At 41.9% G+C, this 25,523-nt stretch overlaps 1 protein-coding gene across 1 annotated transcript in view; it reads right to left on the bottom strand.

Annotated features, from left to right (window-relative positions):
* Positions 1-25,523, bottom strand: part of RYR3 (ryanodine receptor 3) — a 548,626-nt gene that overhangs the window by 355,189 nt on the left and 167,914 nt on the right. The window contains exon 2 of the mRNA XM_081108039.1: positions 24,655-24,774. Within this exon, the coding sequence (XP_080964165.1) occupies positions 24,655-24,774 (120 nt within the window). The remainder of the gene's footprint in view (positions 1-24,654; positions 24,775-25,523) is intronic.

Below are 25,523 nucleotides of genomic sequence, written 5' to 3'. Positions count from 1 at the left end.
ACACCCCTATTCAAGAATAAGCCTTGAAACTTCAGAATTTTCTTAAGGAAGACTATCTCAATTGTACCCCTTCTCACTCTCTTCATGCCGCTTGAGACTACCTACTCTGAGAATAAATTCTTATGGCTCTAGATTTCAAATTGGATGTATAAAAGGAGACTGTTTCTCCAAGGGCAATGTGTCTGCTGGTAATAGGCAGAGCTGGTCTCAGTCTTCTACATGCCTTGTGTCTGCTCCATTTCACTGCACTGCCTCAAACAGGACTGATAATCATCTCCCTATGATGGCTCCATGCAGTCCCACTCAGAGACCATAGATGAGATGACTTTCCAAGCCCTTGGGGACAGAAAACCATTCTCTCTTCCAGAAAATGTTCCAGCTCAACCAGGTTCCCTTGGTTGATGTTGGCTAAGGACCACTGTCCATGGAATAGCCTCAGGATAGCCAGAGATGGCATGTGTAATTTGCATTTCAGGAGCTCTAAGCACTTTATAGACATTATGTCATCCACCTCCAGCAGACATGAGCTCATTTACAGACACCATATCTATTATTGATAATACATAATTATTTGTATTGTGTTTATACTTCAAAGCTAGAGCAAGTCATTAACCAAGCTCATACCCACATCCATCCCAACCAGATTTTATTTAAGCATTTAGGCAGTTCAGTGCTTATCAAACCTACCTTTGCCACTTCTGCTAACTTGTTGATAGTTTATAATAGTGAACTAGAGGCAAAGTGCACAAAATTCATGCATGGGTAGGGTCCCTAGGCCTGGCTGGCCGTCAGGGCCGATCTGTGGGGTGACTGGTGGGGTGATGGGGGCCCCTGCTTACACCAGCCTTGGCTGGTCTGGTGCCACCCGCTTGCCGGCCCCGCCCTCTGCTGCTGGTTGGGGCCTGCGGGCTGGGGGCAGCTCCTATGTTGAGCATCTGCCCCCTGGTGGTCACTGCGCATCATAGCGACTGGTCGTTCCACCGGTCATTCGGCAGTTTGGTCTATTTGCATATTAGGGTTTTATATAGATAGATATTTAAATTGAAAGCTTCTGCAAGTCTCTGGATTTCTATGAAAACAGATAGCCTAACACATTGTGGACCAGTAGTTTTATTGCTAGTTTTATCCAGTGGCCAGGTAAATTTCTATTGAACAAGTACAAAAAACGTTTTACATAAATGTGAAAGGCACGCTTTAAAATTAAATACCCATTGCATTTTGAAGTTATTTATTACATATTCTTACAAGCTAATATATTTTTAAAGTATGATACTTTGTAAAACACTGTGTAATATGAAGTGAGAATTCTCGTGATCTGTCTGCAATGTGTTAGCAATCATTTTAGAGGTGGGTCAATTGAAATGCAAAGGTATTATGTAAAAGTTCTATGGGCAAGTGGAGAAACAAGAATAGAATCCATATAACACATTTTAAATGTCTCTATTTACATATCTATATAATTGTACTAAGTATTATTCTAAGTGTTTATAAATATTATCTCATTTAACCGTTACCTCAGTCCTTGCAGGGAAGAGATTATAGCCACTTTACAGATGAGAAAACTGGGACTCAGAAAGGTTGAAACACTCTTCCACAGTCATATGCTGTGGATAGCATTTAAATCCTGAATTTCAAACTCAACTCTTTTTGTCTCATGCTGTGTCAACATTCCTGAAGAGAAGGTTCCCATTCAGACACCAAGACTACAGAATTCTATTCCCACTGGGCTACGCCCTCTGAAAACTCTTATACTCTAATAAAAACTTAAAGAATTTATGTTAGGTTCTTGACTATTTCAGAAAGAGTTCTCTATTTTGGAATGACAACTGGGAATACAAAGACTACAGACTGAAGTTAGTGGGACTGCCAGGGTGCCAGAACTTTATAAAAATCGAGATTTCCGGCAGGCAAGAGCATTGCCATCTTTTCAAGCACTTCCAAAATCTGAGACTAACTTTCCATGTAAGCTTTCTCTTCCCAAAGACACCTCAACCCTGGGCATAATGGGACAGTTTTCATCCAAGGACATACATGTGTGGATTTAAATCGTGTCTATCCAGATTTTAAACATTTTGAAGGAAGAGATTTTGCCTATGTTATGAGCTGTTACCATAGAACAAGGTTGCAACACATAAAACTTTGCCTAGATTTTCTATTTTTTAAATATTTTTCTATGGTAAAGGGTAGAGAGTCTTTCTGAAAATACATACAGAAACTATTCAAAACAGTTGAGTTTCAATTTTTTTGCTCAATTTTTCTAACAAAAGCCATTATATGTAGACTGTAAGGTACACAAAATTGAAACTTAACGGAAAACATTATTTTTGTGGACGAGAAGATGGAGATGTCGATATCTTTTTAAAAAATGAAGTAAAAAAGGTCCCTCCTTATGCCTGAGGAGTCAAGCACGGGAATGTGATGCTCTCAGCATCGAGCAGTCTCTAGGTGGTTCTTCATTCGAGGGATGAGGGAGCTGCCCTGGGAGAACCTAAGCTGTGGAAAATCACTACGGCGCTGCAAGGAGACTTACTAAGCAGAATCATTCTCAGCCACAAGCAGAGCGATTATAGCATCTGATGCCATCCTGGCCTGAGGTTTCCTCCAAGACAAGAGCCAGTATTCAGAAGGAAAGAGATAAAAGTTGATTACATGCAAGGAAAAGGAAGAACATTATCAAGTTATAGAAAGGTGTTGATATTTTTAAAAATAAAAGATTTCTACTAGGAAATTAAATATTTACTTAAGAACACTTGCTGAAACATTTTCTATGCAAGGGAAGTAACACTACCACCTAGAAGCAGGAAATCCAAGTTGCAGGCCAATTTTCCCTTGACAAAAGTCTTGCCGAGAAATGCCAACCCCAAGTGATAAAGCACTGAAAACACAATCACTGCTTCTTTACCCCATCCCTCAAATGCCCAGGTACTGGCTGTTTAACTGACACTGATCGACAGAACCATTACATCTAGCCTCTTTTAGGGAGAATGTTTATTAATTCAAGTGACAGCAACATTTACAACATTGATTATCCTTGTAATGATGCTCAGAGATTTCTCACTGGAACTCACAGAAATATAAGCTTGCTCTGGAGGCATTGATGCGGAAACATGGTGGGTGGAAGGATATCCTGGGTGAGGCTGCTAACATTCCAGAGCCCGGGGATCCTTCTCCAGTGGGTACTTAAGGAGTATTCCAGGCCTAGCCAATGTGGCTCAGTGGACAGAGCGTTGACCTGCGGACTGAAGAGTCCTGGGTTTAATTCCGGTCAAGGGCACATGCCTCAGTTGCAAGTTCCCGGCCCTGGTCCGGGCATGAGGAAGGCAAACAATTGAAGTGTCTTTCTCATATCAGTGTTTCTGTCTCTCTTTGTCCCTTCTACTCTCTCTAAAAATCAATGGAAAAAATATCCTCAGGTGAGGATTAACAAAAAACAAAAACAAGAAAAGAGTATTCCAGGTGTTCTCCCGGAGGCCTCTGACTTCTCTTTGAGAGACACTGTGGAGCACCTGGATCAAACAAGGAAAATCAAGTCCCTGGAGAGTAACTGATCCTTCCTCTAGGTCTTTTGTTAAAGGGTTCATCCAAATATAGGACTTTCTTTCAAATGAGTAACCCAATAATTTGAAATGCATGTGACTGTTGCTTTTATGATCTTGCCTCATATGGTCCCAACCAAAAATAACACCAAGGTGCCCTGGTCACCTCTATTCTGCCATGCATCAGTTGTTCTGGCAAGTTAAGAAAAATGTTACCCAGGGCCTGGCAAAAATGAGCGCTGTGAGGTTCATGTTCTTTAAAATAAGGGGAGGCCAGAAAAATCAGAGACAAAATGCTGGGCGGCAGCTTGTCCGCCTGCCTGCTGGGGGAAGCATAACTGATGGGTCGGAGGGTTGATTTGGTTCTCGATTGAGCCAGGCTTTTCTCCCTGCCTGGCATGGTCAGCTGGCTAAACAACAAAGATGCCAAGGGCTGGACACTTGGAATAATTGCACCTGGAAAAACAAACTCACGGAGGGGCAGCAAATAACACCGTTGATGGGCAGAGAAAACCGAGACAATGACTCTTTATACAATCCTAAAAATACGACCATAATGAAAACTCAGCTTAATGAGCAGCATAGGTAATGCAACAAAGTCTGTGGATGATTAATGGGACCCTGAAGTCCCCAGTTTTCAATGGGAACTCCCCTGAGAAACCAGAGCTGTTACTCTGAAGAGTGTGCATATCTGACAAATAGCTGCGATCCGGAAAGAATAAAGGCACATGTCAGAAACGAGATGAAACCAGCGTGCATATTCCACGTCCCATAGATAAGGGGTACAGCATCTGCTAGAGAAGAGCCCAGGGCCCAGGGCGATGGAGTTAGAAGCAGGTTTGATGGGCAGCAAATCAAGAGATGAGGTAAAAGCTGAGCGGGGCAGGCTGGTAGGAAAGCCTTGTCTTAGCTTACCGTTTATACTTCAGACTTGAATTTGGTTGACTTTAGTTTTGGTGGAGCATGCACCTCCCACGTGTTTCTTTCTGTTTTGCTCACACTCTCCTCTCTTTGGACTGATGATGTGGTTGGTAAGGAATTCAGAAACCATGGTGAGGCTTTTCCCTGTTACCCAGCCGCGGTATCCGGCAGCTGCAGGACGGGAGACTGTGTCTCTTGGCCTTTTCATTGCACAACAGGAAGGGAAGATGGAGGGAAGCATTATGAGGCGCCCACGAGAGCTGAGAAAATGCCAACTTGGAACTGAAGGCTGACAGAGAGAAGGGAGACACTGGGTGCCCCAGGAAGTGCTGTCCCCGGAGGCACAGCTGTCACCAGCATCACTTGTTTGGAAGAACCCCACTGTCCTGGGCCCTCCCTGACGCATTGCCAGCTCCGTGGGGCTCATGGACTCATGATCTGGAGTAGGCACACAGCTCAGAACAACAAAGGGTAAGACAGCAGCTTGGTTTCCAAATGGTTTAAATTTCCCCCTAATGCTTCCTTCCCACTCTCAGATAGAATCCAAATTATCGTGTGGAAATGCAGTTTTATTTTTTGCCCCTGCATGGAATTTTTGCTTCAATAGAAATAAGCATATCACTATAAACTAAGTTCTGGATTAAAACATGTTTAGCAGGGATATATGAATAGATGTTCATTAAGTTTGCAGTTTTAAAAGTCTTTGTGGAAGTAAATAACAGTTATAAATATTTTTCTCCAATATGGAAAAAGCCCTTCTATACCACCATGTTAAACTAGACCCCACCCTCCAACTACCTCATAGTATCTGAGCTAAACTCCTAGCACTAGATGTTTACATTTGCAAGGATTAGTACTACATGCTCCCCTTTGGAAGCAGTCATGTATTTCTCATCACAGATATTTTTAAATATATTTTTATTGATTTCAGAGAGGAAGAGAGGAAGGGAGGGAGGGAGGGAGGGAGGGAGGGAGGGAGGGAGGGAGAGAGAGAGAGAGAGAGAGAGAGAGAGAGAGAGAGAGAAACATCAATGATGAGAAAGAATCATTATTGGTTGCCTTCTGCAAGCCCCCTACTGAGGAATCGAACTGGGCATATGCCTTGACCAGGAATTGAACCATGACCTCCTGGTTCATAGGTTGAAGCTCAACCACTGAGCAACACCAGCGAGGCTCATCACAGATATTTTAAAACATGCACCTAAAGCAGGGATTTAGTGCTGCCAGTCAGTAGCTACATGAATTAAAAGCGTTCACTTAATAATAAGCACTGCTTCAGTGGATGGTAACAGAGGGAACTATCACCTTGTTAGGGTGTATCTTCTTTAATAGCATCACCCTTACCAGGAAGCATCCAAGTATGGAGGATGAGCAATCATCAAAATGCTTTAGTTTTGGTGGGTATCTGTTGAACCTCACTCTTTCCAAACCTCCCCCCGTTGAAGTCACTCAGGGCATGAGCCACTTCTGATCAACACAAGAAAAGCATTAGGAGACTCAGTCTCCCCCTACTTGAACACAACCCGTCCCTCAGCAGCTGGTGAAGCTGGCCAGGAAATACCATGTCAAATACTGCCTCTGCCCAACCACCCAAGGTCACCCAGCTGGGCCTTCAGTTGAGTTCCTTTCCTCAGCTCCACTAAGAAACCCAGGTTACTGAGGGACCCCATCCACAGTGAGAGCAGATTGTGACCCTTCCTTTCTCTTCCCCTCCTGGATAATCAGGAGTTACCCCAGTACACAATGGCTAACTTGGTGCCATGAAAGAGAATGAACGTACTGATAGAAACTAAGGAAGCAATGTCACATCTCAGAAAAGTAAGTCCTTGCTCATGGTGACCTTAGCAAAGTTTGTCAGGCACTATGAAGATTAATGCTTCAAATTAGCCAGTTGCTCTCCAGTGCTATCTGTCCTTATGTTCTCAGTGAACAAGATGGAGATGAAAGCTGTGTTTGGCTTCCTATTAAACGTCCACATTTTGGGAAAGAAACAAGTTCATTCATTACTGTAACAATTGAACACTTTTCCATGGCAGGCTGCAGGGAAGTGAATGTGATGCTAATGAAATCAAGGTCCTAGCTTTGCTTCATTTTGTGATGACTTCGGCACACCTAAGCTGGCTGGCTATCTAGTACTTTGTCAATAGTTAGTCAGACAAGGAAACAGGTGTACAAGGCTGATGACTACAAATTCAGCCCTGCCACAATTTCTGAAAGTGTGGTTTGAGGAACACCGCTCTATAAGAATCATTCAGGAGTTTGTTTCAAAAAATAAAAGCAGATTTCTGGCCCCACCCCAGACAAGGATTCTCACTCAGGTTTAGGAACGGCTGCCCTTCTGGGCAAATTCTGTGCCAAACCCCCTGGTGCTGGCCAGGTTTATGATGTTTAAGGATAAAGCATTCTTGACGTAACTTCCTTGGAAATCGGGTAGTGATCAAATCTGCAGCACTACTAAGTTTTCAACTTGAAATGTGATGGGAGGAGGTTGTGGACACTTTCTCATGAACATCAAAAAGTTCTCATCTTTCTTGGCTGTATTTTTCACCAAAAAGTAATACCCTTTAGCTGTTTACTAGAGATTTTGCTGAAGGATAATATTGGACCTCCTGCATCCACTCAGTCTCAGAGTTTGCATTAAATATTAAAAACTCTCATCACCTTTATTTAGGTAAAAGAAGTGAAATTGTTTGAACCTAGATTCCACAGCTAATTATGGTAATAATTCACATTTCAAATCTCAAGTGACTGCTCTTGGGATGGAAGAGGGGGGGCGGGGTAGAGATCAATTATTCCACCCTCTGTGCTCTCAGGCAGAGAGCACCTGAACCACCCAGAAGATGTGATAATCTGTTCTATTTTGAAGTAGAAATATTTTGGGATGTACAGGGAATTGCTAAAATGGGCCTGAGGCAAAATCCTTGATGAAAGAGCTCCAATAAAACCTGGGTCATTAGGTCGATTTTTTTTTAAATTTTGTCAACCACCCCATAGCTGGAGAACAGCTGTTTGAGAGAGGCTTCCAGGCAGCTTTCTTGTACCAGTTGTCCTCATCGGCTAAAGCAGTGGTTCTCAACCTTCTGGATCTTTAAATACAGTTCCTCATGTTGTGACCCAACCATAAAATTATTTTCGTTGCTACTTCATAACTGTAATGTTGCTACTGTTATGAATTGTAATGTAAATATCTGATATGCAGGATGGTCTTAGGCGACCCCTGTGAAAGGGACGTTCGACTGCCAGAGGGGTCGCGACCCACAGGTTGAGAACCGCTGGAAAGGCTTTGGATAAAGCTGAACTGAGTTTAAGTAGAATGGAAGAAAACGATTTGAAAACATCCTAACAGAGAAAGCAGATAAATCCTGGAATGACTGCATTAGGAACACTTTTTTAAAAAAATCATTCTCTGAATTGGAATGAAGAAAAACCAAATAATTCTCCATAGTGTTCTGAATTACTTAAAATTGCTGCATGTCAGAAAATTAAGAACAAACAAGATATTGATTGTCAGTGATTCAGAAAATACTCCAGTTCACATAGTTTGTTAAAGTCACTGTTTAGAAAGAATAAAATGATTGGATAAACTACTCAAAAAGAGAAATAAAATTGTCAATTTAAATGTCTGAAAATTAGCCTGGCCAGCATAGCTCAGTGGTGGAGCACTGGCCTATGAACCAGGAGGTCATGGTTTGATTCCTGGTCAAGACACATACCCGGGTTGCGGGCTTGATCCCCAGTGGGGGGGTGAGCAGGATGCAGCTGATCAATGATTCTCTCTCATCATTTATGTTTTTATCTCTCCCTCTCCCTTCCTCTTTAAAATCAATAAAATATATATTTTAAAAGTCTGAAAATTTTAATTCCTAATCAATTTTAAACATTTCCTTTATAAAACTCTTCTTCTGTGGTAGGCAGGCAAGCAGACCTGAGATGCTATTCAGCGTAACATTTTATAGAAAGTTGGAGGGAGAGCAAAACCAAATCTCTTAAATCACTATCCAATGTTCTTTATAAATAATAGTTTGACCTGTGAATTAGGACGATTTACATAACTTCAAAAGATCATGTAAAAAGTCCTAACTGTGACTTAAGTTTCATCACCAGGTTTTAAAATACAGTGGGGCCTCGACTTACGAGTGTCCAGACTAACGAGTTTTTTGAGATACCAGCTGTCTCGCAGCCGATTTTTTGCATTGAGTTGATAGAGTAATTTGAGTTAACGAGCTCCTTAACGAGCTCGGTCTCAGAACGAATTAAACTCGTAAGTCAAGGCCCCACTGTACCTATGAGAAAAAAATACATGTGACATGGCTTGGGTACTTAAGACTCAAGTTCTAACACAAAGGCAATGCAGTGTTTTTCTTCCATGGAAAAAGCAACAACCGGAAAAAAAAATTCTCCTAATCACAGAAAAATAAAAACAGGCAAGTCTTTGTGATCTAATTAGTAAGTTCAGGAGTTAGTGGAGGACAAAAAAAAAAAAAATACTGCTAATTGAGACCAAAATAGCAGCTATTAGGTCTGAAGAGCAAAGTACTAAGTGTGGCGGAGGAGCGAGGATATGATATGAATAATACCTGCTCATAATCCACCCGGGGCCGCTTGCCTGCTGTGAAAAGGTAAATGACAAATGGACAGCAGAGCTGCAGTGCCACCTTACACACTGAATAAATTCTTTGTGAAGATTTCTAACACTAAGGTACAGACTGTCTTTAAATAAAAAGGGGGGCTGGTATTGCCTCAAGCAGATCAGTTATCATGACAGCATTAATAACTCAGCTAGGAAGGAGGACAATATAGATGAGGAGAGATCTCAGGGTTAAAAGGTTGGACTTTATTTTTTCTTTTTAACTAGGTCCTTGGGGCCAGCAAATGACAAATGCATTAATAAATTTGATGTGTATTGTGCTTGACTTTTATGCTATTTCTTTGGATTTGTTTCCCTCCTCATCTCTGGATTGTAAGTAATAACTGCTGGGAAAAACAGACTCGCTGTTATTTGGGAAGATCTGGAAAGATGGAGCCATGTTTTACAGAATCTGAGCACAGTTAGGATTGTACTCCAGCCCTTCAACTTGATGAATTCACATGTAGACCAACATGCTGTAGAGATTTCAGAAGGAGCATGGCTCTGCCAGCACCTTTATTTCGGGTTCTATTCTGTAGAACTGTAAGATAATAAATTCCTGTTGTTTTAAGCCACCTACTTTATGGAAATTTGTTAGAGCAGCCCTAGGAAAGTGATGTGCTATATGAATAATCTATCCCATTTTATGGCCTCTCAGTTATTTTGCTTCCTTTTGTCAATGATAGTTCAGCCACTCTCTATCCTGGTCATACACCTGGGGCCTGTTTTCAGCCAAAATGCTCCACTTCTAAACCTCTGATTGACACACTCCACTGTCTACCCATCCACTTATCTTCCAGCTTGCTTGCTTGCTCACTTAATTACTCTCATCACTATTTATATCCCTTTGCAATACCATTCTCCCCCTATCTTTAGTTCTCTCCTCATTTAGCTTAAATTCCAGATTTCATGGTCCAGTCATCTAAACTCTCTTGCCCCTTTGTTGTCTATTACACTCACTTGGCAACACATAGACTCTGGCTAAATTTAACTTTCTTCATGACTATGCTGGAACTGCTGAGGGCTGCTGCAGAAAACTGGTAGCACTAAAAATTCCTGGTTACTAACCTCAGCTGGCCCTCAATGTTGGGCCAGCAATCCTATTGCTCTTCTCTAGGCAGCGCACTCTCCAAAATTTCTTCACAAAACCTACAGACACTATGGAAGACAGTATGGAGTTTCCTTAAAAAACTGAAAATGGAACTCCCATTTGACCCTGTGATCCCACTTCTAGGAATATATCCCAAGAAACCAGAAACACCAATCAGAAAAGATATATGCACCCCTATGTTCATAGCAGCACAATTCACCATAGCTAAGATTTGGAAACAGCCTAAGTGCCCATCAGTAGATGAATGGATTAGAAAACTGTGGTACATCTACACGATGGAATACTATGCTGCTCTAAAAAGGAAGGAACTCTTACCATTTGCAACGTCATGGATGGAACTGGAGAGCATTATGCTAAGTGAAATAAGCCAGTCAATGAAGGAAAAATACCACATGATCTCACTCATTCATGGATAATAGAGACCATTATAAACTTTTGAACAATAATAGATTCAGAGGCAGAGCTGCCTCAAACAGATTGTCAAACTGCAGTGGGAAGGCCGGGGAGGGTTGGGGGGCAGGAGGTAGGGGGGTAAGAGATCAACTAAAGGACTGTATGCATGCATATAAGCATAACCAATGGACATAAGACACTGGGGGATAGGGGAGGCTGGGGGACTGTCTAGGGCGGGGGGATAAAATGGACACATATGTAATACCCTTTGTAATACTTTAAGCAATAAAAAAATTAAAAATAAATAAATAAATAAATAAAAAAGTCAAAAAAAAAACAAACAAACAAACAAAAAAACCTACAGATCTACTTCCATCCTTGCCTTCTTCCTTTCTAGTAAATGGGATATGAGTTCTTCCTCTACTTAAGGCCAATGCCTTATCTCTGTTCTTAATAACAATCATTTCCATTATGTCATCAATTTTCACACTAAACCACCCCTTCCCTCACCTGCATCTCCTTCTTCTCCTTCTCCACTTATACTTTCCCACCAGCATTTAGACATGCTTACATCTTTCCTATTACAAAAATCCTCCCACCTTCAGACCCTCTCCAGCTATCCCTCTCTTTCTTTCAGAGATGTCTGCAATGTTTGTCTTTATCCTCTTAACTTTCTCTTACTCTCCTCTTACTCTTCTACGCTGCTAAATTGGTTTCTGCTCTAATTACCCCATTGAAAGGGCTCTCACCAAAGTTGCCATTGGCCTCCATGTCACATATTCCATCCTATTACTTGATCTCCAAGTGTCATTCTATTGACTACACTTCTCTGACATTACACATGGCTATTTTCACTCTTATTTCTCAGTATTCTTTTCCTTATTCTCTCTTCTTAAAATTCACATTTTCCCCACTCACTCTAAGAGCTTGATTTACTACCCTTAAGCCAACAACTCCTCCATCTCAACCTCTCATCTAAACTCCTGATTCACATAACCAAATGCCTATTAAAATTTCCTCTTGAATGTTTTCCAGGCCTTTTAAATTTAGTATATCCAAAATTCAGTGTATAAGCATCATCACCACCGTTTATTCTAACTTACCCCTTTTTCAATACACCCCATTTTACTAAACAATATTGTGAAGGAAAACCCCTATTCTGTAAAACTACTGTTTGGAATTCTCTGCTATTCTTTAGACGGCCTCTTATTCTGAAAAAGTAACTTTGCTTTCTAGCCTGCTTGAATAGTGGGGGAGATAAACTTAGCTGTCTGACCTTGTAGGCCAGAGACTAGATACACCCAATGCCATGTCAGGTGCATTTTTTAATTGGATAGAACTGTATAGTTTTCAAGGCCGCCGCCAGCAAGCACACAAAGGGCTGGCTCTTCTATAAAAAGGGAAGTTCTGCTTGTAGCTTTGCTTAGATTTGGATTCATTTCCCTGAGCCCGCCGCGGTGAATAAAGTGTAACTCCAAACTCTCAGAGCGCTGTTTGGTTCTGGTCTGGTTTTTCTGTAACAATATAACTTCTATATTATTATGGGCTAAAGCCCATAACTCTAGAGTCACACCTGACTACTCCTACCTTAATCCCTTTACCATCCCATGAGTTCCATTAATTATACCTAAATTAAATTTAATCCCAGTCTATTCACCTTTGTTTTACATATGAAGGACCTATACAGCTTCCAAAGCTCATGTTTTCCTCAGACAATAAGCCCTTGTTCTTGTTCAGCCACCAACCTTACTTCAAAATCTGTGCCTTTACCTCCTTGTTTTTCTTTTGCATATGCCAATGCTATACTCAATTTAAAGCCCTCACAATGTCATTTGTTAGTTCCCTCACTCTTTTCAACCTCAGTATCTCCTTCTCTACAGTTTCCTTCCTCTCCGCCTAGAAACATGATCATGTTTTTCATCATGGAAATTCCTTTACAACCTAGATTCTGCTTCAACACTATTTTCTCTTCTTTTATGAATCAGCTCCTTTCAAGAGTAGCAAACACTTGTTGAGGTTCTGGTCCAGGTGATGATGGAGAAGCTCACAATAGGATAACTCTCCTGGCAATAACAATTATCAATCCCAGACAAAATTTTAAAAATAACTGTTTGCAGGCATTTGGAAGCTGGAGGGAATATAACTATTGAAAGATAAGAAGCTAACTAGGTGATATCCACATTTAATTAAATCCTGCTCTGCCTCCCTCATTCCCCTCTGCACTCCTCTGTCCATGGAGCCCTTGAGGGATAGATCCAATAAAAACAAACAAACAAATAACTTGCTACGCAGTCAGAGATCTGAGTTTGAGGCTGTCAAAATGTCTGGAAATTAAAGAGGAGAATGCTGGAAAGAAGGGAATCACCATAGATAATAAAACCCCCAAATCAGCATACAAATTCCCCTCAAATTTTTTTCACCTCAACCATACAGGCAACATTCTAAGTATCTGATGGAAATAAACTGAGTAAAAGTTTCAGCAGCTACCAGTTTGGAAGTGTCATAATTTGGTGTTCAAGTCTTGCTATATAGAGGGAGTTAGGAAACACTTCAGGATTTTCATTAAAACCCAAGAAGGCTACATCCCCAGATCAAGGATGATACCTTAGAGTTAAAGGCAAAAATAAAATAGACCAAACTTCTACACGATCAAGGAAATACCACCAGTAATTTAATTGACTGTCAGAAAAAACACATTACTCTTCAGGGGAAGATGAAAGAAACCAGAGTAATATTACCTACGAGGTTCAGTATACAATTACTACACATTCAAATTAATAGGAAAATGTGATTTATACTCAAGAGAAAAAATAGTCATTAAAAGCAGACCCACAAACAACCCAAGAACTACTATAAATATGTTAATAAATTCATGAGAAAAATGGGAATAATGCAGAAGAGAATGAGAGTGTGAGGAGAATATGTAAAACCTTAGGAATAAATTAGTGGAAATTTTATAATTTATAATATAACATTTGATTCACTGGAGAAAGTTAATAGCACATTTACATTAAAAAAGAAGAATCAGTAAAAATTAAGTCAACAGAAATTATTCAAGCTGAAGAACAAAGAGAAAAATAGTTTAGGAAATTATGAACAGTTTTACTGACTTATGGAACAATATAAAACAGTTTAGTATATAAATAATTGTGGCAGACAAAATATTTTAAGAAATAATGGTCCCCAAAGATCCAAACTTGATAAAAGGAAATACCAAAAAACAAGCAATCCATAAAGTTCAGCAACATCCAGTCAGGATGAATACAAAGAATATTACCCCCAAATAATCATTCCAACTTCTGACAATTAAAGAAAAACCCTTCCAGAGTAAAAGACATTACTTACAGTGGAATTGATAGCTAATTTTTTATTTAAAAAAGAGGTCAAAAGACAACAAAATATGATCTGTAAAGTGCTGAAAGAAAAAAGTCAACCCAGGATTTATATCCAGAGTTAAAATCCTTCAAAAATAGAGACAAAATAAAAACGTTCTTAGTGAAACAAAAACTGGGCAAGTTTGTCTCCAATTATAAGAAATACTAAAGGATATCCTCCAGACTAAAGGAAAATGCTATCAGATGGAAATCTAGATATAGAGGAAAGAATGAAGAGCACTGAAAATGGTAACCATGTGGTATAAAGTATATTTTCTTTTCTTAGTTTTTTAAAAAAACAAGTAAGTCTTTGAAACAAAGTAATAAAATACTGCACATTATATGACATACATGATAATAATGGCACAAAAGATCTAAGGAAAGTGGTATAATATTAATTCAAGGGAGATTGTAACAAGTTAAAAATTTATACTATAATCCCTAAAGGAGTTACAAAAAAATAATACAAAGAGGTAGAACTAAAAAGCCAATAAAGGATATAAAGTGGAATACTTAAAAGTACTTGATTTATCCTAAAAAAGACAGAAAGGGAGAAACAGAGGAACCAAAATTATAGGGACAAAATAAAACAAATAGCAAAGATGTGGACCAAAACCCCAATAGTATGAATTGTTACTTTAAAATAAATGTAAATGAACTGAAATTATATATAGAAAAGGCTAATATGCAATGTGTCCCCATGAGAGATCGACCGGGAGACAGGGAGTTCTATTGCCTGTTATGACATGCACTGACCACGAGGGGGCAGAACGGAATGAAGGAACACCCCAGGTGCTGGCTGCCAGCCAGGGAAGGGAGGCCCCGGCCAGCAGCTGGAAAGCCCCAATGGGCCCTGATTGCCGGCCAGGCTTAGGGACCCTACCTGTGCATGAATTTTGTGCACCAGGCCTCTAGTACTCTAATAAAATAGGAGAGATTATAAAATGGTGGGCAAAAGCAACACCTAACTATATGCTGTTTATAGGGGGCGTACTTTAAATATCTATAATAATAAACGTGTAATATGCTAATTAGACCAGACAGCCAAACGACCTTCCGGATGTCTTTTTGGATATTCTTCTGGACAAAGCTGCGGCAGCAGAGACTGAGGCAGAGGCAGTTAGGGGCAATCAGGCAGGCAGCAGAGCAGTTAGGGGTGATCAGGCAGACAGAAAGGCAGGCAGGCGAGCAGTTAGGAGCCAGCGGTCCCAGATTGTGAGAGGGATGTCTGACTGCCAGTTTAGGCCTGATCCTGCAGGGATCCTTGGTAGTCGGACATCCCCGAGGGTCCCTGATTGCAAGAGGGTGCAGGCTGAGCTGAGGACCTCCCCTCCCGAGTGCATGAATTATATATATATATATACCTAAGCAACTGTTACGACTGAACAACCAGAACTACCAGAATGACCGGTCGACCAGTTGCTATGATGTGCACTGACCACCAGCGGGCAGATGCTCAATGCGGAAGCTGCACCCTGGTGGCCAGTGTGCTCCCACAGCCAACCTCCAATGGCTGGCCAACCGCCCACGATCCCTCCCCCTGACAGGCCAGCCCCCATCGGCCCCTGGTGATAAACCATTCGTAGGTGCCTTGCTTCTGGGTTGGAGTTTTGTTCATAGCAGAGCAGCTCCCTCACTGTGATCTATTGAAAGTCAGCCCTCAACACAAGGTTTTCTCTCACGCTCATCCTCTCCCTTTCCTGGGGGCCTTCCACCCTCCGTGGTTGCAGCTCGGTGGTGAGGGAAGGAGGACGGGGGTAGGTGGGAAACCACGTGATAGTGGGGCACCAATAGTAGCATCAGCATCCATTCCTTCCGCGCCCAGCCCAATGACCATCACCTCCTCTCCCGGCCCCGCTGGGGCCTTTGGTCCCCAGGCTGGGAAGGGGAACTGTGGGTAAGTGATGGCAGATGCTGCCCCTTTCCCAGGGGGGCCGAGGGCCAGCTCCATCCTCCTGGCTGGCTGCCAACCTCCCACAGTCCCTCCCCACAGCTGGCCAACCTCCTGTGGTCCCTCCCTCTGTTGCTCCCCGCAGCTGGTAGTCCCTGATTGGTCCAGCCCTGATCAGCCCTGATCACTGGCCAGGCCTAGGGACCCTACGCATGCATGAATTCATGCACTGGGCCTCTAGTAAAGTTATAAAGACAGAAACAAGTTGAAAACAAAGATTATAAAAAAAAAAGCACAAAACAACCCACACAAAGAGTAAGCATAAGAAAGCTTGTGGCTATATTAATATTAGTCAATGTAGATTATATGACCAAGGATACACAGGGACATTTGATGATGACAAAGGATTAATTCATCAAGAAAACAACCTAAAATATTCCTAGGTATATATGAATTTAAAACTGAGCTTTAAAATGTATGAAACAAAAGTGACAGAGCTAAAAGGAGATAATAACAGTTGAACATCTCTCTTTCAGTAATTGATAGAACAAGGAGGTATAACTCAGTAAGGCTATATAAGACCTAACACCACTATCAACCATTTTGATATTCATAAAACACTACATTCAACAACTAGAGAATACACAGGTGTTGTTGTTTTTTTAAGTACACATGGAACATTCACCATTGGTAGACCATATGGTGGACTACATAATAAGTTCTAATAAATTGCAAAGGCTTGAAATCATTCAGAGTATGTTCTCTGACCATATTAAAATTAAATTAGAAATCAATAACAAAAATCGCAACATTGTTTCAAATACAGAAGGTAAACAAAGGCCAGAAACCTGCTTTCAGCAGCGGAGGCCTAAGAGCTGGAGCCTCAGAGCTAAAGCTGTCCCAGAATAAGAAAAAAAAGAAAAAAAGGAGCGGTTGGGAGCTTCAGTCACCCGCCAGCCTGAAAACAGCCCTCAACCCCTCACCCAGACTGGCCAGGCACCCCAGTGGGGACCCCCACCCTGAAGGGTGTGTGACCAGCTGCAAACAGCCATCATCCCCTCACCCAGGCTGGCCAGGCACCCCAGTGGGGACCCCCACCCTGATCCAGGACACCCTTCAGGGCAAACCAGCCGGCCCCCACCCATGCACCAGGCCTCTATCCTATATAGTAAAAGGGTAATATGCCTCCCAGCACTGGGATCAGCAGAGCTGCGAGGCCTCCCGGCACTGGGATCAGTGTGACAGGGGGCAGTGCCCAAACCCCCTGATCGCCCTGCAGCTCTGTATGTGACAGGGGGCGGGGCCACAACCTCCCTATCCGCCCTGCTCTGTTAGTGACAGGGGAAGGCGCCCCAACCCCCTGATCAGCCCTGCTCTGTGCCTGATAAGGGAGAACTCCCCAACCCCCTGATCGCCCTGCGGCTCTGTGTGTGACAGGCTGCGGTGCCCCAACCCCCTGATTGGCCCTGCTCTGTGCATGACAGGGGGCGGTGCCCCAACTCCCCTATCAGCCCTACTCTGTGAGTGACAGGGGGAAGCGCCCCAATCCCCTGATTGGCCCTGCTCTGTGTGTGACAGGGGGTGGAGCCGCAACCTCCCCATGGACCCTGCCTTGAGTGTGACAGGGGGCGGTGCCCCAACCCCCCAATTGGCCCTACCCTGAGTGTGACTGAGGGTGGCATCACAACCTCCTGATCCACCCTGCTCTGTGCATGACAGGGTAGGTGCCCCAACTCCCTAATCGGCCCTGCTCTGAGCCCGACCAGGGGCTGCACCTAGGGATTGGGCCTGCCCTCTGCCACCTGGGAGCAGGCCTAAGCCAGTAGGCCGTTATCTCCCGAGGGGTCCCAGACTGAGAGAGGGCACAGGCCGGGCTGAGGGACACCCCCTTCCCTCCCAGTGTACAAATTTTTGTGCACCGGGCCTCTAGCATAGTATATAACATACAAAATATGTGCTAATAGACTATGGTATCAGTAATACTATTAGTAGTTAAGTTCTTGGGGAGTCAAAAATTAACATGGATTTTCTTATCTTTGGGGAGAGAGAGAGAGAGAGAAAGAGAGAGAGAGAGAGAGAGAGAGAGAGAGAGAGAGAGAGAGATTGATTTGGTGTACCACTTATTTGTGCATTCATTGGTTGATTCTTGTGTGTATCCTGACTGGGGATCAAACCTGAAACCTTGGCATATGGGGATGATGCTTTAACTAATTGAACTATCCAGCCAGGACCTATACATTGATGTCCAACTGTGTGGAAGTAGGAGGCATCAGCACCCTTAATTCTTGTGTTGTTCAAGGGTCAACTGTATAATTATGAAATTGAATCTTCATAATGATCCTATGAGGTGGACACAGTTTTAAAGATGAGGTAACTAAGTCAATGAAAGGGAAGTCATTTGCCCACGTCACAAACCTATTAAGCAGTGGAGTTTGAATTACCAGCCCAGGAAGTCTAGCTCCATGGCCATGTTTCTTAACTGCTGTACTGCAGTCTTGGACTTCAGTGCTCCCAGAATGGTGGAGGACAGGTAAAAAGACAGGTAAACCATTATAATTCAATGCAGCAGATGTTCTGACTTCCCCAATTACAGTATATCTGTACCTTATATACTAACACACAGGAATTTAGTAATCTGCCTATCCCCTTTTATAAATTTATTTTCTAGAAAATATATAATTTCTTTAATACCATAAAAAATTAGCTATAAAACTTTAACACTGCTTCATGTGCTTCATGTGCTCTCTCAGAACATTTGCATTTTAGAGGGTTGTTGGATTTAAGCAAAATATTTCTAACTTTGGAATGTCAGACATTTAGAGGACAGATGCTGGAAGGCTGTGGGAGGGGAATGAAGAGCTGCCCAGGTATTCTTAAATTCTAACCACATGGAGAAATGGGTCTTCTTTAGCCTTAAGTTGGATCTATGATACTTTTATTATTATAGAAATTAGAGATTTGAGATTTGAAAGAATCTCAAAGAAAGTCATTGGACTGTCTAAAGTCTTGTACCTTTCTTGTGGGATTATAAGGAATACCTGAGAGTATGTTGGCACCCACTGCAGTACTGGGCATATAGAACATGATCCTGATAAATGTAGAGAAAAAAAAGTTCAAAATGTCAACTTGTCTCTTTATATTACATGACAAGAGAGAGTTTTGTAAAAAGTTTTATGCTAGTTTGGCCTTTCATAAGGCCTCAAACCCATCCTATATAATAAAGAGGTAATATGCAAATTGACCCTCATGCCCTAACAAGATGGGTGCCTACAACCAGGCCAGCAGGAGGGTTAGTGAGGGACAACCAAATGACTGAACAAGCAGGCTACGTGGGGTGACCAGGCCAGCAGTGGGGCAGTTAGGGGTGACCAGGCCAGCAGGGGGGTCAGTTAGGGGCAACCAGGCTGGTAGCGGGGGGGGGGGTTGCAGCTGTGGGTGACCAGGCTAATAAGGGGGCAGTTGGGAGTGATTAGGCTGGCAGGGTGGGCAGTTAGGGGCAATCAGGCCGGGGGGGGCAGTTAGGGGCGGCCAGGCAGGCAGGCAGGTGAGCTATTAGGAGCCAGTGGTCTAGGATTGTGAGAAGGATGTCCTGGGGATCGGGCCTAAACTGGCAGTTGGACATCCCCTGAGGGGTTCTGGATTGGAGAGGGTGCAGGCTGGGCTGAGGGGACCCCCCTCCCATGCACGAATTTCATGCACCGGGTCTCTAGTAGAAAATAATACACACTAAAATACCAATCAGAAGTTCAGTGTACAACACCAGGCAGAGCCTCTGTCACTGCAAATTTACAAAGACTTAGTTATTTAGAAGTAAACAGTAAATCTATTTCTGAGTGAAAGATAAAGATAATAGAAAATAAGTTATTTTTGGCCTAGAATTCTATCACAATTTATGTTATCTGCAAAATGACAGATGTTTAATCCGGGGTCTTGAGAGCCTATACGGCTTTGCAGAAACCATAGCAGACTGTTCTTCATTTTCGAAAGGTGGTGAAAACAACAGGAACACAATTTCTCCTGAAAATGTTCAGTTTGAAAATTGGATTTGAAACTGAAATTCTATTTTGAATAAACCATGATCAAGAAGACAGACAAAGTGTTCCCGAACAGAGAGGTGGATCTTCATTCTGAGACACCCAGAGCCCAAGGACTTCAGACTGTCACTAGCTTTTCAAGGACACCAGGGTAAATTGTTTCACTTCATCAATTTTAGTTTCATCATCACTAAAATCAGTGGAAGAAACAAATAACTCTTGGTCTAAGAAGTTCCCATATTCTTCCTACGTTTTGCTGATGATCTAAAATTAAAGATGGTAGAAATAAGGATTTAGAAAGGTGTTGGTATTCCCTAAACATCTGACAAGGCCACAGTGGTTTAATAATTGTCATCAGTGAAGATTACTGTGGGATATGGCTTATGAAATTCTTTTCCCCTTCTGCATGAGAATTCGACCTTCAGTTAGCTGTCCAGTTTTGTTTTTTGGGGCAACATGCTAAAGTTGTTATGTTAATTATGTTGCTAGGGAACATTACTCACAGTAAAAATGATCCCTCATTGGTGTCTTGATTCATGACTGGGAACACTACCAATACCTTATAGGAAGCCATATCTTTGTGATTATCCAAATGTGAAGACTGTTATAGCTGGTGCGGTCTTTTGTTGAGAGGCCCAAAGCTATTACAAGATACACTGGTTCCTGTGGTGCCTGAGGCTTTTAAGCCATGGTGATTATTATACCTGCCTGATATAGACCTCTCTCTTTGCACCTGAGCTGTCACCTAGGGATGTTAGGGTGGGGTCAGGGGAGGAAGTGTGGAGATTCAGAAGCCAACACCCGTACCACTGCAAGAATCCTTACAGGAATGCCTTACACTTCCCACTGAACAGACTGCTGCCAAGTGATTTATGAGAGTCTTTTGAGTCTGGATGTGAAGTATAACAAAACAAGATCTCTTGGTGGAAGCTGCAGATACACAACAGATCACACACACACGCACAAAAGACCAGAGGAAAAGTAATTAATCCTGGTTCCTGGGAACAGATAGTCTACTAAAAAATGACAGTAAATAAACATTTGCTGATTTCATAAATAAAATAAAGAAGCAATGGTTTTCTCCATGTTTCTTGGTCTTGATATAATTCTGAGTTTTTCCTACAAAACAAGATGCTTTTTAATTCCTGGAGCTGTGCTTAGTTAAAAGGGACACTGAATGATGGTTTTATCCATCAATTAACATCTGCAGTTTCAGGAGAAGGGTGGGGCATGGCATATGGGAATCAAAGTGACAAGAGCTCTTCAATGTGCTAAATAGTCTCCATGTGTACAGATAGTGTTGATATTCTTATACTTTTGCTTCTTATTCTTCTACCATCTCACTCATTGCTTCAAGAGGACCTCCTTTTCTCAGGGCTTGTACACTAAAAGTATACATTGACAACCTTATCTCATCCATTCTTTCTCTGAGATTTGTCTTCTCCTTAGAGTGCATATCAATTTTCTCTCTCTGAGTTTCAACTAGATTTAAATACCCTTGGCTAGGAAAGCCCAAGGTCACTGGTTGACTCTGATAAGAGCAGTGTTTAATGTCTGCACCTCATGCCCAGTGCCAGGCTTGGGAATATACCTTCTCACTTCATTGCAAGAAGTGATCTTACGTTAGCTTCCAAGAACCTAACAATGGCTCAGCTAGCTGTGAAATTGGATGGTAGAGAATTAGGTGCAGTATTTAGTGAAAAGGGAGGGGATATACCAGAGGGATGTATGCATAGCTGTAGCTGACTGCAGGAAAGACTAAGGTCGCAGAAAATGGTTTCATCAAGCAGGCTGCTCCCAGGAATGGTAACAAAAATTTCTGAATACCTACCTACTTTAGCCTTTCTATGCACTTGACCCCATTTCTCTGTGAGAAGCTCTCATAGTGAACTTTCCTTATTGCTATGTATAAAGAGGCATACACTCATGAAATGATAGTGGGCATGCCAACTGTAACAATTGGTAAATCCTTTTAGAAAAGCAGTTTAATACTGTTCATGCTTCTGACGCCATTACTTCTACCCCTGGACACTTACTTATTCCAGGAAGCAAAAGTAAACCAATAAAGCCATATGCATGAAATTTTTTAATAACCATGAACCATTATTTTTATACCTAGGGGATACAAAGCATTTTTAGGTTATGAGATATAGTTGTTTTTAATCTGCTTTACGTTGTGTGGTTTAGGTAAGATTAAATCACAATATCCAATGATTATACAGAGTTTACAATGTACTAGGCAACTTACATGTGCTGTGCACTTCACATTATTAACCCATTTAATCCTAATAACAACCTTATTAGGTAGTTACTATAAAATTCCCATTAAGCAAATGAAGAAACTAAGCTCAGAAAGGTCCTGGCTTACCTGCTGCATGACAAAGACAGGATTCAAACTCTGCCAGTCTGGCACCAGAGCCTGTGCCCTACACCTCTGTCCCATGCCCCACTCAATGGATGGTTAGAAAATGGTAGCAGTGGTTTCTAATTCAGGCCAACACTCCCCTGTATCAGACTGCACCTCATTCTGGAAGATGAGAAAACGGAAATCAAGGCTGAGTGACTTGCCCATAGTCAGATGACTAGCTAATGATTGAGAATTAACTTCTTGACTTCTAGTCGAATGGTCTTCCTATTATTCCAGACTGCTGGGAATGAAAAGAAAAATATACACCTCAGACCAAAAGCAAATGAGAAAAGGCCTCAGGGAAATCAAGTCTAAGACCTTTAAAAAGATAAAATCTTCCTTATGTCTTTGTTCTGCCATTTATTTTAATGTGACTCTGTCCTACTGGTATTGGCGCTGTGTGTGGATCCATGAGAGAGAGCGTAATGGACAGGGCCTCTGGGAGATGTGTTCTAGGCTTGGGTCAAACTCGGCATATGTGTATGTATTGTGTATGTTCATCTGGAGAAATGCCATGCCAACCAGCTGGTCCTATTGGAAAATGTAACCATTTTCTAACTGATAAAAAAAATCACATCTGTAATTCTCTCAACAAAATAATAAATTTAAAAATATGGTTCTGCAAGAAAAGCTGAGCCTGGACGGTGTGGTGGTTGGCTGTGTTTCAATTTGATTAGGCTACAGTACTCAGTTGTTTAATCAAACAACAATTTAGGTTTTGATGTGAATATATATTTCATAGATGTGATTAATATCTATAATCAGTTGATTTTAAAGGTGATTGCCCTTGATAGCATGGGTGGGTCTCACCCAATCAGAGGTCTTAACAATAAAAACTAAAAGAAGAAAATTGTGCCTAAGATAGCATAATTCCTGCCTGAACTTCCAGCTGATCTGACCTAATAGATTTCAGACTTGCCAGTCCCATAACCACATGAGTCAATTTCTTAAAATAAGTCCCTATCTATCTATCTATCTATCTATCTACCCATCCATCCATTTACCCACCCACCCTCCCACCCACCTATCTAGAGAGGGAGAGATTCTATTTGTTTTCTTTCTCTGGAGAACCCCAAATGATGTAAGCATTTTGCCAGGACTGAGAATGCTGAGCACACACATCTATTTGACATACAGATCATAAAAAGCAGAAACCATCCAAAATTGCAAGGAGAAAAGTTTGGTTTGACATCACATGCTATCACACAGGCAGGGACCAGAGCAAGATTCTCTCTGATCCCAGGTCACAACAGGCAGACACTTACAACAGTTTCAGCACAGTCAAAACTCAGAGTGTTGTGCTTGTTATGAAACACAGGCCCCAGTTCCCATGAATCCCCATAGCAATAGATAACAACTGGCAGTTAAGAACACACACTCAGATTTCTAGGAATTAATAACAAGAAAAGGAGTTCTGGAAGTATTAAAAGAACCTCCTCCATGAGTTCTGTTGGTGATCTCAAGGCCTCCTTGTGTCCTGGTGAACACAGACAGACAAGGTCCTCTAACTCTTGCTGATGCTCTAGGTTCCCACTGAAACACATCCTGGGCTGGAGACAGTTATGTTTTAAATCTGATCTGCTTCCCATTCAAGAAATAATGTTCCCTTTTCTTTTTAAATGAACAAAGAAAACAAAGATACAGAGAACAGATTGGTGGTTACTAGAGGGATAGGGGTTTGGTATGGGCAAAAGAGGTGAAAGGGGTACATCTACACAATGGAATACTACACTGCTGTAAAAAAGAAAAAAATCTTACCATTTGCAAGAGCATGGATGGACCTGGAGGGCATTATGCTAAGTGAAGTAAGCCAGTTGGAGAAAGATAAATATCACATGATCTCACTCATTTGTGGGATATAATGAACAACATAAACTGATGAACAAAAATAGATCCAGAGACATAAAAGCATCGAACAGACTGTCCAACCTCAGAGGGAAGGCATGGAAGGGGGGGGGGTGGTAAGAGAACAACCAAAGGACTTGTACGCATGCACATAAGCATAACCCATGGACACGCAGTAGAGGGGTGAGGGCATGTGCTGGGGGGTGGGAACAGCTGGGAAGAGATCAATGGGGAGAAAAGGAGACATATGTAATACCTTAAAAAATAAAGACTTTAAATTGAAAAAAAAAAGGTGAAAGGGGTCAAAGGCTTTACTTTTGGGAGTGATCACTCTGTAGTATATACAGATGTTGACTTACAATGCTATACACTTGAAACTTTAAAAAATAAAAATAAATAAATGTGTCCTTTCAAATTTCTTCACCATCTTCATCACCATCTCCCAGCAGCCCCATTCCCTAAATGACTGCTTGGGAGGCCAAGGGGGAAGGTGCTGGGCAGGTAATTACTCTCACCTTGGCTTCTGAAGTGGGTTCCAAGAAGCACAGGCGATTTCCAAGGCCTTCAGCTGCCAGGCAGAACTTCCTCTGCTCCTTGTGAATGTTGGCGATGCATTGGAGAACCACTTCGTCTTCCTGCAGGAAGAACAGACACACAAATGTGAGTGGTCAGGGGCCCCCCTCTCCATGTGGAAGGTGACCAGGCCCCCAAGTCACCTTGGTGTCTCTTTATCAGGAACACTGAGAGACACATGCTTTTAAATATTAAATAGATAAAGGAGACTTTTATTCACATGCCTGATTCACATGGTATTACTGAGTACCTCCCCCGATGAAGATTCTGGTATGGAGTCACCAAGAGCAAGTACATGGAGTGTACACACTACATACATATCCAGACAGCATGGGCCTCACTTGTAAAATGTATACAATGCACATAACTCAGGTGAGCAGATCATTTCAACCCTTGAGTGAATATGAAAGCAAATCTAAGCAATCTCTCCAGATATGAAATAAGACAATAAGATGTGATTGAGGAAACAGAGAATACAGCAGAGTTGGGAGGGAAGTGGAATTCATTGAGGGAAAGTCTGTTTTGTGTGGGGGGCTTTGGAGGAGGCAAGAGTCATGTTTTGTCAGGGGAGGGAATATATGTGGTAGGTGACACATTTGCCAGATATAACAGAAGGAACCTGGAGGGTAACAGATGTTTTAGACACATGGGAAAGAAAGATTGGGATTCCTTGAAGGTTCATTAAAAGAAGGAATTGGAGGTCAAGTAGAGTAGTCATTCTAAATTCCCAGGGAAATACCTCCCTCCTATGCATCATTCTCAAAAGCAGCCTCTTAACATTTCAGAAACCTTGTTTGAAATGCATCCTTTT

This window comes from Myotis nattereri (assembly GCF_964212035.1).
Source record: "Myotis nattereri genome assembly, chromosome: 1".
NCBI lineage: Eukaryota > Metazoa > Chordata > Mammalia > Chiroptera > Vespertilionidae > Myotis > Myotis nattereri.
Note: the sequence above shows the minus strand (reverse complement) of the source record. Positions and strands in the feature narration are given on the sequence as shown.